Source organism: Akebia trifoliata, chromosome 8 (genome assembly GCF_017979445.1).
Source record: "Akebia trifoliata isolate Shusen 1 chromosome 8, ASM1797944v1, whole genome shotgun sequence".
Taxonomy (NCBI): Eukaryota; Viridiplantae; Streptophyta; class Magnoliopsida; order Ranunculales; family Lardizabalaceae; genus Akebia; species Akebia trifoliata.
In genome coordinates this window covers 42,683,722-42,699,084 of record NC_141382.1, presented here as the reverse complement: position 1 = coordinate 42,699,084, position 15,363 = coordinate 42,683,722, and the positions used below count along the sequence as shown (strand labels likewise).

At 34.3% G+C, this 15,363-nt stretch overlaps 2 protein-coding genes across 3 annotated transcripts; both read left to right on the top strand.

Annotated features, from left to right (window-relative positions):
* The first annotated feature begins 1,910 nt into the window (after positions 1 to 1,910).
* On the top strand, positions 1,911 to 8,274 carry LOC147396948 (ribosomal protein L7/L12 domain-containing protein). 2 transcript variants are annotated; one of them, XM_086452283.1, is made up of 2 exons: positions 1,911 to 2,660; positions 4,426 to 8,274. In XM_086452283.1, the coding sequence occupies exon 1, from the start codon at positions 1,990 to 1,992 to the stop codon at positions 2,641 to 2,643; it is 654 nt and encodes a 217-aa protein (XP_086308409.1). In that variant the 5' UTR covers positions 1,911 to 1,989; the 3' UTR covers positions 2,644 to 2,660; positions 4,426 to 8,274. The 2 variants fall into 2 exon arrangements, with proteins under 2 accessions (XP_086308409.1, XP_086308410.1); XM_086452284.1 differs by lacking the exon at positions 4,426 to 8,274 and adding an exon at positions 3,387 to 3,567.
* Positions 8,275 to 11,408: 3,134 nt separating this feature from the next.
* Positions 11,409 to 13,774, top strand: LOC147396947 (ubiquitin-conjugating enzyme E2 20-like). The gene is made up of 6 exons (XM_086452285.1): positions 11,409 to 11,808; positions 12,534 to 12,561; positions 12,664 to 12,891; positions 13,238 to 13,301; positions 13,404 to 13,463; positions 13,562 to 13,774. Exons 1-6 carry the CDS (start codon positions 11,678 to 11,680, stop codon positions 13,606 to 13,608), a joined length of 558 nt encoding a protein of 185 aa, XP_086308411.1. The 5' UTR covers positions 11,409 to 11,677; the 3' UTR covers positions 13,609 to 13,774.
* Positions 13,775 to 15,363: the final 1,589 nt, after the last annotated feature.

Sequence of the window (15,363 nt, the reverse complement as noted above, 5' to 3'; positions counted from 1 at the left end):
TAACCCATGTAGGACAAAAAACGTTTGTTAAAGTGTGTGGTAAAACTTAGGGTGCTGAACATTTCCCATATATATATATAGATATATATGCCTTCTTTGAAAAAAGAAAAAAAACCCATGCTCTAGGTCCTTTCTCTACTCAAATAAGCCCCTCTCCCATTTATACTCTCTCTCATCTCTCTTACTTAACGTTTATCTCAAAATATTTCCTCACGACCTAAGAAGAAGGAAAATAAGAGAACAAGCTTCTTATGTGGGTTTAGGATAGTTTGTTTTTAAAGTTTTTGTATTTTCCTCTTCTACCTCTTTCAATATCTGTCTTTTATTTTTTTTAAAAATCCTAATATGGTTTGAAATGCCATCTCTCATTACCAGTAAGTTGGACCTCAACCTTGGGCATGTAATGGTCAAGACGGTGTGATAAAAAAGATAGAGGTTGAAGTCCTTTAAAACTCACTTCATCTCATTCATCATAATGTACACACTATGCACATACACATACCATACATGACGATGATGAAGAAAGGTGTCTTTCTCTTTTGGGGTTGAACCACTAAGTTTTTAACCATGTCACGCATGCTTTTTGAGACCATGGTATTAAGGGGGCTCCAACCATGGAGTATCCCAAAAATACCTAGAGCAACATTACCCTAATCTCATGTTTGTATTTTGATAATATCGACTTACTTGGGGTTGTCCTTCTCTATAAGATGACCCCCTATGTCTCACACTAACATCAACATCCCCAGAGAGGGTGGGTACATTGCTCACTCATGTGTACATTCTCACATCCAACATGCATCTCATTCATAAATTTTTATTTCAATAATAATTTAAAAAAAAATGAAAAAGTTTAATAAAGTAATCACCTTAATGTAGAGATAATGGGGTGTCTAACACCTTCTCATTTTCTAAGCAGATCTCTTTACTAAGACTTTAGGTTGACCAATCATTTGTCCAATACGAGAGTTACTACAAGTCTAAAAAAGATATTTTTCTCAAAATTACTTTTTGGCGAACATTCACACTCTTTTTAAAAAAATGATCACGACAATTACAAACTTAAGTGCTAACGAGATTTTTCATAATTGAAAATCATGTCGTTACAAACACTCTAATGAAATTTTTTGTAAGCAAAAAATATCTCAACAAAACCTAAATACACACATTAAAAACAAAATATCAGTCTCCAAGGTTGTATAAATTGCTTAGGATTGTGTCGCTTAAGTCAATTGATATCCTTCTTGAACATAAGTGATCATCAGTGTGAATCATCCTTCAAATTGACTCCCATAAAATTTGATACAACTCATCTTATACTTAAAAACATCAGGAGATTCTATAAAATTCATTTGAATCAACTGAGTTTTGTATCTTTGATAAGAAATTAATAAATACCATCTTCTGACTGAGTATATTCTAATCAACCAAATTTTATTAAAAATCTATAATTTTTTGAATGTGAACATTCCTTAACAAATAATTATAACCGAGTTAAATGGTTTAAAAACATTGCACTTATTAAAATTTAAGATTTTAAAATCTTAGTAAGAGTCATTAAGCTTAAATGATTTACAAAATTGGCAATCCAAAGCCACAAACCTCTAGATTGGTCTAAGGTTTTAAATATGGATCATCACTGAGCTCTCCAATTTAAAATTAAAATATAATGGTGAAAGAAATATTTTTTTTTTAAAACATTCTTAAAATTTTAATCTCTACATCCCTATGACATAGGATCATGTTTTTGGACGCGACAGCGACACTAAGATTTGAAATCTTACTAAGTTAGTAAGGCTGGACTTTGTCGATGATTTGTATCGTTTGTGTGACGAGATGACTCGAGAGAGTAAACTCGGTAAGGTGCCGAGACGAAACGGGAAACCGAGGTTTAAAACCATCTTCCTCTCTCTCTCTCTCTCTCTCACACTGTCACACACACAAAATTTTAGCCTACTCCATTACAGTCTCATTCTCAGAAACCTGAGAATGAGTTTGATTTCAAGATTAGGGTTTCTCCTCTCAAAGGAGTACTCCAAAAGATCAAATTTTCTTACCCCAATCGCATCGAGACCCATTAATTTAAATTGGATTTCTAGATTCTCTAGTCTACCTGCAAAACAAGATCCTGAAGAAGAAGAAGAACTTGAAATGATCGATCAAAGAAGGCTCCCAGCCGATTACGATCCAGAAAATTTCGATCCAACTGAGCATCGAAGCCCTCCAACGGCTCGAGTCTTTCGACTCGTTGATGAAATTTCGGGACTCACACTAATCGAAATCGCCGAGCTCTCATCGATCTTGATGAAGAAATTAGGTATGAAGGAAGCACCTTTAGTTGGGGTCATGAAACCAGGTGCTGCTGCTGGACTGGCTGGAATGGTGGCCAAAGGTCCGACAGCAGCGAAGGAAGAGAAGAAGCCTGAGAAAACGGTGTTTGAGTTGAAATTGGAGTCATTCGAGGCAGCTTCGAAGATCAAGATTATTAAGGAGGTTAGAAGTTTTACTGATTTGGGTCTTAAGGAAGCAAAAGATTTAGTGGAGAAGTCACCTTGTGTGATTAAGACTGGTGTTTCGAAGGAGGAAGGCGAGCAGATCATCGAAAAGATGAAGGCTCTTGGTGCAAAAGTCTCCATGGATTAAAGAGCGAACTCTATCAGGTTTGGGGTCTGAGAGTATGATTTAATACTTAATTAGATAGAAATTAGTGTTTAAAAGCTTTTGTTTTTGTTGTATTTTTTTTCCTTTTTCCCTTCATTTGTTCTTTAGCTTTTCTGAAATTAAGAACTTTCTAACTTAAGATTTAGGAACCTGAGATTTTGATTGAAGTAAGAATATGACTTAATATTCTTATTTTGGATAGAATTGCTCCTTTAGTACATAGTAATGTTTCTTGCACTAGAGGGGGTGAAATGAAGTTACAACTATGTTTCTTTTTTAATCTTCTTTTCTCTTTTATAAATCTCTTAACTTCTCAAAGGGAAAAGAAGTAAAAAGAAATGAAGGAATAAAGAATATGGTATTCATATGTGACATGCAAACACTTATTTGTTGTTATAGATTTTGGGTTATGTTACTTGGGTACAGTTTACGGGTGTGGATTACGACTTGGGTACATTTTTTTAATAGGCAATGAGTTTAGTGGTGTTAGTAATCAGCGGGTGAGGGCAGGTTTTGAACCTAGGTCATGGTATCAACACGACAACACCCACAGACCTTGCCAACTTATTAAGCTGGCACCTTTGAAAGACTAGGATACATTCATTTTGTAGTTGAAGTTTAGTCTCAGCTGATGAATTATGTATAGTAAATGGAGAGTAATAAGAGTAATTTAAAAGTAAACCCATTTGGATTTTAATTTGAATAGTCGTGATAATCTGATTTAGGCACGTGGCATACTCATCGACACCCCTGACGTGGTGAGAAGAAAGTTTGAATGCTCGATTTCACTGCTATCACATCAGACCATTCAATTGAACAAAATAAAAAGAGGGAAAACCCCATTGTATTTCAGATTTGTTCAGATCTGAAAAACCCTTCAGCCCAGTTCTCTTCTTTCTATCGTAATAATAATAAATAATAAAAAAAAGGAACCCTTCAAACAAAACACAGATTTGAATACTTTTTCTCTTTTTCCCCATTTTTTCGCTCGTTCAGATCTAAATAACTCTTCAGAACACTCAATCAAACAAAACCCATATCTGAATATTTCGTCTCTTCTTCCCCATTTCTCCACTCGTCCAAATCTGAATATCTCGATGGATTTCTCTACACCAAATGACACACAATGAAAGGTATTGTGTTCTTATAGGTTTTTTTTTTTTTGTGATTCTACCATATTTTATTTTTCTTTTAACTACTTGTGACTTTTGTTTGTTCTGTTTTAGCTTAGAAATGAAGTGGAGTTCCTTACATTGTTGATCCAAAAAAAAAAAAAAATTATTTGATACTTTTTTGTATATCAATGTTATAATGGAAGATCATGTTCCATGTTGGGTTTCTGTTGTATTCTCTTAGGTAGTTTGATTGTTTGATTGTTTTTCTTAATTCTATATAATTCGAACTTGTAATTTTTTTCAATAAAACTGAAATAGATGGGAATTATAGTGAAATTCAAGAAAATAAGAATCATTTTGAACAATTTAATATGCAAAATTCCATCTAATTTGAGATAAATCTTATTGATAGTCACTTATCAAAAAAAAAAAAAAAAAAAACTTATTGATAGTGATTATTTAGTTGAGAGCGAACGAGAGATTGGAGAAAATTGATCAATAATAAAATATTGGAGATGATTTGTAGTTGAAGAAAAATAGACAAATTGTAAGAATGAAGTCTACATTTCATTTCAATTCTGAAATCATGTGCCTTGAAATTGTTTATTATTCGATTTTGAAATCATCACAACTTACCTTAATGTTTCAGAGGGTAGAAGAAATTCTACACAATTTGGATGAAGATGATATAAAGCCGAAAAAAGGAATGACATTCAATTCGGATGACGCCTTTGATTATAATAAAACCTATGCCACAAGTACTGGATTTGGTATTAAACATAGAAGCATGTATCGTGGTGAAGACAAAAAAGAAGTGATAAGATGCACGATAAGTTACGTTAGGAAGGGTAAATGTGATTCCCCAAAAGATTATACAAATTCAACACAAGTTTCATCCAAAAAAGTATGACATGCTAGTGTTAATGTGAGACAACAACAAGATGGTGTATGGCGTTTTACAACAGTTAATCTTGAACATAATGATTTGGTTAGTCCAAGGAAGTCGAGATTTTTTAACTGCAATAAAATATTGGATGAGCGGGTGAAAAAACAATAATACTTGGCTTGGTGAATAGTCTCGTGTCATATTTGTGTTTGTTGACCACGCAAGATTCAGATCTGGACGAGCGGGGAAATGGGGAAGAAGAGACGAAATGTTCAGATATGGGTTTTGTTCAATTGAGTGTTCTAAAGAGTTTTTCAAATCTAGACGGGTGTAGAAATGGGGAAGAAGAAACAAAATATTCAGATCTGTGTTTTATTCGAAGGGTTCCCTCTTTTTTTTTATGATGGGAAATAAAAGAACTGTGCTGAAGGGTTTTTCAGATCTGAAATTTACGATGGGTTTTTCCCTTCCTTTTTTTTTTTTTTTTCTGGTTCGGTTGAATGGTTTGACGTGGTAGCAGTGAAGTCAAGCAGTCAAACTTTCTTCTCACCACGTCAGTCGTGTCGATTGAGTATGTCACGTGCCTATCATGACTCTAAATGTGAATTTTAATTAAAATTGGAAATGATGCTCTATCTAGATTGGGCAGAGAATGTGCATGATGTCATACAAATACCAATTTATCTTAGGACATAATACGCCATATGAAATGGCATCTCCTACTTAGTGATAAAATTTGGTTTCAACAATTATCCGAAGGGGTCAATGTGATTTAATTTCGATAAATCTAGGAAAGTTTAGGAAAAATTCTGGGATTATACTAATTAATTTGTCAATTCACAGATTTAACTGATCGGTCCCTTAGTTGAAGAGTTTTTTCCAAATTTTTTAGAAAAATCATTGAATGTTTTTCAGTGATGTTCAATCATCCAGATTATTGGGGATATAATAGAGGAGATTCCTTAGCAATTTTTCAGGAAAGATTTCATTTTTGTAGCATTTACTAATAATTACTGACAATGGAAGAAAGGTTGCAACATTGAACGTTTCTTGTAGAAATTTGAATCCTCATTCCTCATGTAAAAGAATATGAATACTTTGCACCCATCTTACAATACAAATCCTTGTAAGCTTTTAAAACCTACACTTCCTTTATCTGTATGACCATTCATTAACTTTCAATATTTCCTTTCGTCTCTTTGAGAGCATCTTCGTTAGTAACTGTACCACAACCATGACCTAGGGTTATGTGCAAGGAGATATTATTTTTTGTGTCCTTTGCTTATCTCATCGCCTATGTGCTACAATGATGGATTAGAATTTGGGATTAGGATTTGTGGTGTGGGAATCTAGGCTCCATGTTCCTAGGGGTTTTATTTGTGAGTTTGAAGTCGTTAGGTCGGATCCCTCTTTGCTATCTCTTTCTTCCTTGGCTTGATCTTTTTGACTACTAAGGAGAAAGATCTGTTGTAATCCTTTATTTTCTACTATTACTTAAATCCTTAAAATAAAAAATAAAAACCTTGACAATGAAGAACTATTTTTACTCTTGCCCACAACTTTTTATCTATGTCCAAGGATTTAAAGAACATCGATTCAAGACAAGCTAGCCACTTATCAATTGTCCACTCATCAGGACTCTCATCAAGACTCCTCCTGAAGTCCAACTCCTCAGAAATATTGTCGTCAAACCTAGATCCTTAACAAGGTAATTTTTTTTTACTTTAGGGAATTTCCCTTCACACCACCTTACCTCCAAAAAAAAGTGCATCATATTGCCTTTACTCCCACCTTGAGCCTAAGACCATTAGCAAACTCCTTAAAGCCTTTTTAGATTTCCCTCTAAACACTATTTATGTGGATCAAACCCTTTCACTATTCCACCCAAGGTTCTTACAATCGTACTTGGCACTATGAACTTATGTGGACTAAACCTCTTCACTATTCCAACCAAAGTTCTTACAATCGCACCTAGCTAAGATGATTTTCTCTAAAGGTAGTTTGTTCTTCCCCGTACCTCCTAAGCAACTTTCCCATTAGGTTTGCATTTATAATCTTGTTGTTCCTTACACCAAATCCACCCATTGCATTTTACTAGATGGTATATGTGCTTGTCCTTCTTATCATTCCAAAGTTCCTAATTAGCTTTCAATTTTCTTGATTTTGTTGTCTACTTCATAGAAATGATTTATTCAAATAAAATTTCAATATTAGAGAGAATGATTAAAGAATATAAATTTAAACTGAGTTAACTAGTTTTTGTTAGATTTTACGCATTCAAAATCCTAAAGCATAACTTTAATATACTTTGATTTTTTCCAATAGGTTATAATCTAGCATACTATTCATTCAATGTAAATCAAGTTGAAGGTACTTACCTTGTGCCATTATAAAGTTGTTGATTCAAAACGTTGGAGGTGTGCCTTTCGATCCTCATGTTCCTCGAAGCTTTCAAAACTCCAATCAAATTGATGATTTCTTTTAGACTCACCTTCTCCCTTCTCTCTATGTGGATCGGCTAGGTACTAGTGATTGATGGATATCACTCTACTAAAACTCTCTTCTATGTGCGTTTTCCACAATTAGTTCGTTCTATATTCCTTGTCAGTATGGGATCAACGATCCTCTTTTATAGATGAAGGTTGAGGGCCTAGAGTTATTCTTTTAGTAAGTTTCCTATCCATCAAGGTCTCTTACTAATCCTAAAGAATATTAACTATTCTAATGATATAGGGATTCTTTAATATTGATATCTTTTATATATAGAATCCTTGTGTAATTAAACCATAAAATCATGAGGTCAATGGGCCACATGATATAGAGTTCTAACAGTTTTGGGGTTTTTTTTTCCTCTCTCCCTTTAAAACTCCAACTTTGAAACAAGTGTTAAACCACCATTCATGAAATGTGAGCAATGGGAAATTCAGGAATCGCATGTGACATCCCCAAGGGAGGATAAATGATTAATTTGGGCAAACTCGAGGGATAATGCATTTTTGGCTAAATCCTTCTATAAATCAATAATTCAAGTTCCAAGCCATTCGAAACATCATGTCTACTATATGGTGCAAAAAAAATCTTCCAAGGTAGCTTTCTTTATTGGGTATGTAGTTCTTCATATGCAAATTGTTAATCACATCCTAATTCATTGTGACATTGCATATGTGGTGTGGTCCAATTTTATGTTGTTATTTCAATTATTTGGTTGTTTTTCTCACTATGTTCTTTCACTTTTCACTTTTTGAGAGTTATTAATGTCGGGCCTTCCAAGGAAGAGTAAGGATTCTATGAAATTTGTTTGGGTCTTTGGAAGGAGAGGATTGGTCCCATGTTTGAGAGGAAGGAGAAGTTGATTTAGGAGCTTGTAATTAGCATTTTGGGTATTTTATTCTTTTTGGGCAAGTTGTTTGAGGAGTTTAAGGGTTTCTTCTTTGAAAACCTTCTATTTAGATGGCATTCAGTTTGTAAGCCAGAGGGAACCTAATGTTGTGTTTCTCATCAATGGTAATCTCTCACTCATTGTTTTTTTTTTAAAATATAAATCTATCTGACATCTTTCATATAAATCTATGTTACACCGTATTCTACAATAAAACATTTATTTTGTGGCCAGTATGCAGGCTCTTAGTTTTTGTGAAATATGTTTTATGGATTGCATTTTCGATTAATTGCCATTTCGGGAAACTAATTGACCAGGCATTTAGTTTCTCCAAGAAGGGATTCCATGATTTGTGAAGCTATAGAGCAGTTCTGGAATCTTTCAGATGCCTTGAGCAGCTATCTTACCCATTTTCTAATCCACTTCAGTATCATTTAATGAATGATGTATGAAGTTGAGTGATGAAGAGTAAAGAGTACATCTGCTTTTGGACATCAAAGGTGGAACTTGGAAGTGCCATCGAAATTGGAAACAGTAAGAATTCTAGTCCAACACAATTAAGCCATCTGTCATGGATCATGTAGGTTTAGGAAATTGAATTCCATTTAGAGTGAAATAGCAATATAGCATAACGGGGTTCATGTAGGCTGTGGCCGACTCCTTATGTATGGACAAGGCTTGGATGATGGACTTCGGCAACACAGTTGCTGTATTCTTGATTGGCTTGAAGTTGTGTTATAGGGTATGAATTACGTCCTCCAAGTTTCTCCTTTTGTTGGAAGTGTTGCTTGCAGCTTTTGCCATCATCCTGTTTGTTTTTTTTTTTCTTTAGAAGTGCTTCAAGCTTGTGGTTTGTATTGGAGCATATTCACTAGCTTTGGATTTACTACATGTGGCTTCATCCTTCCAGTTGTGTTCCTTGACAATTGACATGATCGTTAGAGGGGACAAGTTGAGTTGGTAGGTTCAAGGAGACAAAGATTGCAGCTATCACAAAAGCTGTAAATTAAACCAAGTTCTTATCAAGAGGTGTTATTACCTCATACAGTGTCAAACCTACTGGATAGTAGTAAGGGGGGCATTAGTTCATCATGCTTTGTTCAAAAAGGAAATATACACTTTCAATTAATGCAGTGCTAAGGTTGGAATTTGACACAAGTTTACTCCCAAAAACTCGCAATTCTTTCTATCATTTTTTGATTGACAGGACTGGTTGGCTTAAGACCAGAATGAAGAAGCAACTAAGCTCTAATAGCAGCCCTTTTCTTGCTCCCTAGGAAAGAAGTACTCTCATTAGCGAAGGAGACGTAATACAGATTGAGCACTGATTGAATAAGCAAGAGATGAGAGGGAAGGGTCAATGTAATATGAGCTGAAACCCCGGGCGTGACCCCACTTTCTTAAAGGGTTCAGAAATGAAACTAGTCTAGAAGGAAAGAGGTTCCTTATCGGCTGAGGTCGACAGATTGTCTGGCTTATAACCGGACGCTATCCTTTGGCCACCTTCTGGTCATCTAGGCGAGTTGGGCGAGAGCGCAGTCCACAGACTTGGATATGTTTGAGTCTAGGATTGAGGGTGCTCGTAGATCAGATTGAGCTTTTGGCTTTCAATCATACATAGCTAACCGAGCAAAGATGCATTCTCTCCTTGGTCGAATAACTGATGATCTTGTCGCAGGAAAAGAAAATACACGAGGCCCTTGGAGCAGAAACCTGGTGTGATTGCATCTGTGAAGGAATGGGTTTGCAACCCTACTCCCAGGAGAGTATGGGATCTGGTCTGATGCTATAGAATGTAATAAAGTAATTTAGAATAAAGATAATGTGATATTAATATAACCAATCCTCTTATCATGGTGCAATTGCTCAAATATAACTAAATTAGGATGATAGGTCCATCAAAAGATATTATAGGGTCATTGGGCCTACAAAAGTATGTTATGTGATAATTAAGGGCCTTAAAACCTAATATCTGTGTTTGTTGGAAAAATCAAGTTTTTGGGTGGTGAGTGCAGTTTTCTGTGATGAATTTTCTCAACAAATAGTTGTGAGTGGCAAACAATTTTTATTCGAGCAAACATTTATTATCATCAATCTGATTACTCTATCCGTATTATAATGAAATTTATACCAGAATCTTTTGTGTCCTAAGTCCAGTGTTTGTGGCTTGAAATTTGAGGGCTCAGAGGGAAGAAAACAGCATGCCACATGGTATTTTGAGAGGTTCCCATCTTCAGTCACAAAATTTTCCGAATTTTTTAGAAACTTGTGAAAATTCTCTGAACATTGATTAATCATCCAATGTGATAATATGTTTTTAAGTCACTCTTAATTCTTTTTTTTCTTTTCTTCTTTTCTGGACATTCAAATGTCAAGAACAGGATCCAGTTTCAGGGTGGTTGAAGATAATGATGTTTTGGTAAGAAATCAAAAGCATCAATTGAATGTTCCCTGAAAATTTTCCCTTTTTTTTTGTTTTTTTATGGATCTTTCCCAAATTTATTTGATTGATCCTACTGAATATTTAACCAATCTGAACTTGGGGATAGGGTATCCGCAATCTTGAAGGAATGTGATATTCGTAAGAAAAATATATACAGAAAAGCAACTTAATTGGTGATTGGAGGCTAGTAGCTTATTTGGTAAAGTATACAAGTGATTATATCATTGATCGAAGTTCAATTCTTGCTAATATTGGGTTACTGTTCTCATTTTAAGTGCTTACCGATCTAAAATTAAAAGTTAATTGGTAATTTTTAACCATAAGATTCACTTAAAATTTTCTACTTGACGAAATTCACCCATAAAACTTTGAGATAAAATCTGTAATAGCTATAATCAGTTAACAAGCTGATCGAGGCATATTAATGATGGATCAATTTTAAGTATCACCAAGCCATGAAAATTACAACATATAGATACTAACTCAATTAGGGCATGTTTGGTAATATTTCAAATGTCCAGAAAATAGTTTTTATTTTCTATTTTTTGTTTTCTAGTTCAAAATTTCTGGATTCATCTGTGTCCTCTCATCATCAGTTCAAAATTTCTGAATTTCGATTCTGAAGTCTAGAATTTAAAATGAAATAAATTAGATTAAAGTTTCTAAGTCTGAATGTAATTTTATTTCATACGTTTTCGTATTATTATGAAAAATAGAAAAATCCAGTGGATAGAAATCACCAAGCAGATTGCCTTTTGGTGTGGTTGGCCATTCGTTCATGGAAGCGCCATAAATTCCTCGAGATCCGTGGGACAAATTTTATAATGATAACATTGCAAACCCAAAGATGTGGGACCCACTATTTGATCGTTTTTCAACAAGTTGGAAAACTTTCCTTTTTAAATGTGAAGAACTAGCCGTTAGGCCAAAACCAATTTTCAAATTAAGAAGAAATCATGTATTTGTCGCTTTCTTTACTCCAGTGACCGTTTTAAAAGCGTCACATGCTCACCTCGCATCTCCTCATTCTCTCTCTCTCTCTCTCTCTCGATCTTATCGTTCCATTCTTCCTCTCTGAGGAGGAAGGAGTTATATCTCTGCTTCTTCTTCTTCTTCTTCTCATATTAATCTCTCTGTCAAGCTTTCTTTATTCTTCTTCTTTCTACTCTTAGATCTTTCTCTTTGAATCAGAGATGACAACCATTAATGGGTTCTCTGAAACTCAAGACAATACCCCTCCAGCTGTGATCACAGGATCGATCACAACCTCAAAGCAGCCTCCCCCCGCGGCCAAAACCGTCGATACCCAATCTGTTCTCAAAAGGTATTAAGCACTCTATACATCTCCCCCATTAATCTCTGTACATTTGAGGTTTGGGTTTCTCTCTACCGTGTTTTAAAAGTTTTCTGAACATTTTATATTTTAAGCCTTCTTGATCTCAATTATACCGTTTTTCTTTCTTTTAGGGTTTGTTTTATTTTCTCTCTCTTGTATCTAAAATGGTTTTATTAGTGTCTATTTGTTTGATTCTTTAACTTGGTTTTGTTAAATTGATTCTAAAATTTCATTATTGGGTATTTCAAGATCCTAATCAATTACCTTTTTGGTCTGCTACTAGGGATTGGGATTGATTTTTTTTTTTTTTTTAGGCCCAATGTATTATTTACCTTCCAAGAGGTTTTGAAGATTTTTAATAATTTGGGTCTTCTTCCCATTTAAAATTCTTCCTTTTTATTAATTGATTCTAAAATTTTCAAACTGGGTTTTGTTAACTCGATTCTAAAGGTTCATTATTGGATGTTTCAAGATCCTATTAAATTAGCTTTATGGTCTGCTACTTGGGATTTCTTGATCTTTCTCAAGTAAAAAAGTTTTCACACTGCTTTTGATGCCCAATGTATTATATACCTTCCAAGAGGTTTTGAAGATTTTTAATGAATTGGGTCTTCTTGCAATTTAAAATTCTTTCCTTTTTATTGGATTTGTCTTCATGTTTTGGGATTTTTGATACTGATTTCCTGTTTCCTCTAATTGATTCATTAAAACAGGTTGCAGTCAGAACTGATGTCCCTAATGGTGAGAAGGGACCAACCCTACAATTTTTTTTAATTCTTGATAATTAAAAAAAATAAAGAAAAATCTTATATTTCGTCCTTCTTGTTTTCGATTAACTTTCAGATGAGTGGGGGTCCTGGCATCTCTGCCTTTCCTGAAGAAGACAACATATTATGTTGGAAAGGAACCATCTGTGGAAGCAAAGATACCGTTTTCGAAGGAACTGAGTACAAGCTCTCACTCTCCTTTCCTACAGATTACCCTTTCAAGCCTCCCAAAGTGAAATTCGAGACCACTTGTTTCCATCCCAATGTGGATGTCTATGGAAACATTTGCTTAGATATCCTTCAGGTAATAGAAGTTTTTCAAAAATTTATGTAATCCAATACAATTTTAAAATATAAGTATCCAGATAAATTTATTTGTTTGTGTAAAAATTATTAATATTTTATAATCTAAGAGGCCTTTGGTGTAAATGTAAATTCACTACAAGACTTTTTACACAGAGGGATAAATTTATCTAGATGCAAATATTTTAAAATTGTATCTGATTATGTAATTTCATAAAAAAGTTTTATCTGATTCCATATTTTTGGGGTAAAAATAAACAATTATTTCTCTTTCTCAATCTTCTTTTAATATTAATTAGAACTATTTCTAATCCTAAAGAAAACTGTGGACTGATTTGATTCTATAGGATAAATGGTCATCAGCTTATGATGTGAGAACCATCCTGCTTTCTATCCAAAGTCTGCTTGGAGGTAAGCTCCCTGTATTTTTCTTTTTTTTACATTTTAGAGTAATAATTAAAATACCCATTTGAGTAATTTAGCTTTTTTGGTTGATTCGTGATGTGGATTCAGAACCAAACATAAGTTCACCTCTCAACACTCAAGCAGCAGCACTTTGGAGCAATCAAGAAGGTATGTGTGATTTATTTGAAAGATAAAAAATGGGTTTCTTCTTAGCTTGTTTTTGTTTCATGACTTGGCATTTTTCTTTTCTTTCTTGATTTTTGCAGAATACAGGAAGATGGTTGAGAAGTTATACAAACCACCTGCTGCTTAGGTTTTCAATTTCAATTTGCAAAGGAATGAAGTTGGACTCCTCTTGTTTTGAGTGTTCTAATGTTTTTCAGTTTTTTTTTCCATTTTTTTATTGAGATTGTCTGTTTAAGATATAGATAGATGTAAGGAAGTCCTATTTTCATGGGACAAATGTTGCATTTGAAAAATTGAACTCTCTCCTCCTCCCAACAAGTTGAAAGAAACTTGCACAAGTCCGAAGTCCAAAATCCAAAGAGGCCTTTCAATCTAGTCGCGATCCAGTATGGTGTCCCGTTCCCTATACATAGGAACAGTGTCTACATGTACATGGCATGTTTTAAACTCCAACTGGAGCATGCTACATAAACACTATTCCTATTTTATAGGAACGGGACACCGTATTAAATCCTAAGTCTAGTTGGTAAAGTCCATGGATAATGATAACGTAGACCTGAGTTCAATTCATGTCCACAACGTTATGGATCTCATTAAAAACAGGTTTTTTATAATAAAAAAAAATTATGTAGGATTCCCGCATGTATAAGCTGACATACTTGACTAACAACATATTTTTCATCCTGTGCCGGGGACCAGGGTAAAGAACAAAACAAACCAAATACAAGTTCTTCATATGCCGGAGAACAAAACAAACCAAATACTTAATGTAATCTCAGAACCAGATAGAAACATAAAGTCCAAAGTCCAAAGGAGCCCTTTCAAATCATGCGGGGGTTCAACATGTATGGCATACTTTATTAGCACAACATATATTCATGTTGTGCCTGGGTAAAGAAAAAAAACAACCCAACTAGTTTGCATTGTGACATGTCACATTGGCTTTCATCTTTTATTTGAGTTCTGAACCAGACAATGGAAAAGGATGGAAGCTTGGCACCATCCATTCTTTACCCAGGCACAACATGAATATATGTTGTGCTAATAAAGTATGCCATACATGTTGAAAGGGCAGTCAATGGAAAAGGAAGGAAGCTTGGCACCATCCATTCTTGCTGGAGAAAATAAGTACATTTTGCAAGTCCAAATTAAGCAATTAGTTGTGTGCGCGAAGAACTTCCATAGCCAAAACATAGAGAAAAACACATGTTTTTTCATGTCAAGGAACAAGTGCCCAATTCGAATAGCAAACATGAAAGTGTCAGGCTCTAGAAAATAAGAATTGTAGTGATGAAACCATACACGAGGTGTCTATTCAAATCCATAGACAGCTTGGCTGTGAACCTAGACTCTGGCACAAGCAAACTTTTTTGCAAAATTGTGATTGTAGACCCAATTGAAGTCAACTAGGTTCACATCCACACGGCAATGAACCCAATACCATGTCATGCACGATGGATCTACATAGGCAAAAAATCTGAAAGATATGAAATTAAATGTACTGGAAATGGTTATAGCATTATGCTATAATCAAATGATAAAAATATGTGTATCCAAAATGTATGTAACAGTAGCCCCATTTTGTTGATAGGTGGGTGACAAGAAAATAGATGAATAATCTATTTATATATATATATATATAATATAATAAAATAAAAAGAGGTGCTTCATGATATAATAGTCCATTATTCACAATTAAAGATGATGACTTTCGACCTAAAGTTGTATTTTTATTTTATTATCTACATATATTGTGGGGGTGGAGAAGTAGAGATGTCCATTTGAAGATTATTCTTAAGTTAAAAACATATAAAATTCTCTGAAAATATAACTAAATACTCTTCCATGGTTGGTTGCCATGAGGGTCAGCAAGGTGTCCCAG

What these genes read in the sequence shown, in the direction of transcription:
- LOC147396947 (XM_086452285.1), top strand. Translation starts at nt 11,678, where the DNA reads ATGACAACCATTAATGGGTTCTCTGAAACTCAAGACAATACCCCTCCA. An exon ending in TTTGCTTAGATATCCTTCAG is followed by an intron (nt 12,892 to 13,237) that starts GTAATAGAAGTT and finishes TTGATTCTATAG; the next exon opens with GATAAATGGTCATCAGCTTA. An exon ending in ACTTTGGAGCAATCAAGAAG is followed by an intron (nt 13,464 to 13,561) that starts GTATGTGTGATT and finishes TGATTTTTGCAG; the next exon opens with AATACAGGAAGATGGTTGAG.
- LOC147396948 (XM_086452283.1), top strand. Translation starts at nt 1,990, where the DNA reads ATGAGTTTGATTTCAAGATTAGGGTTTCTCCTCTCAAAGGAGTACTCC.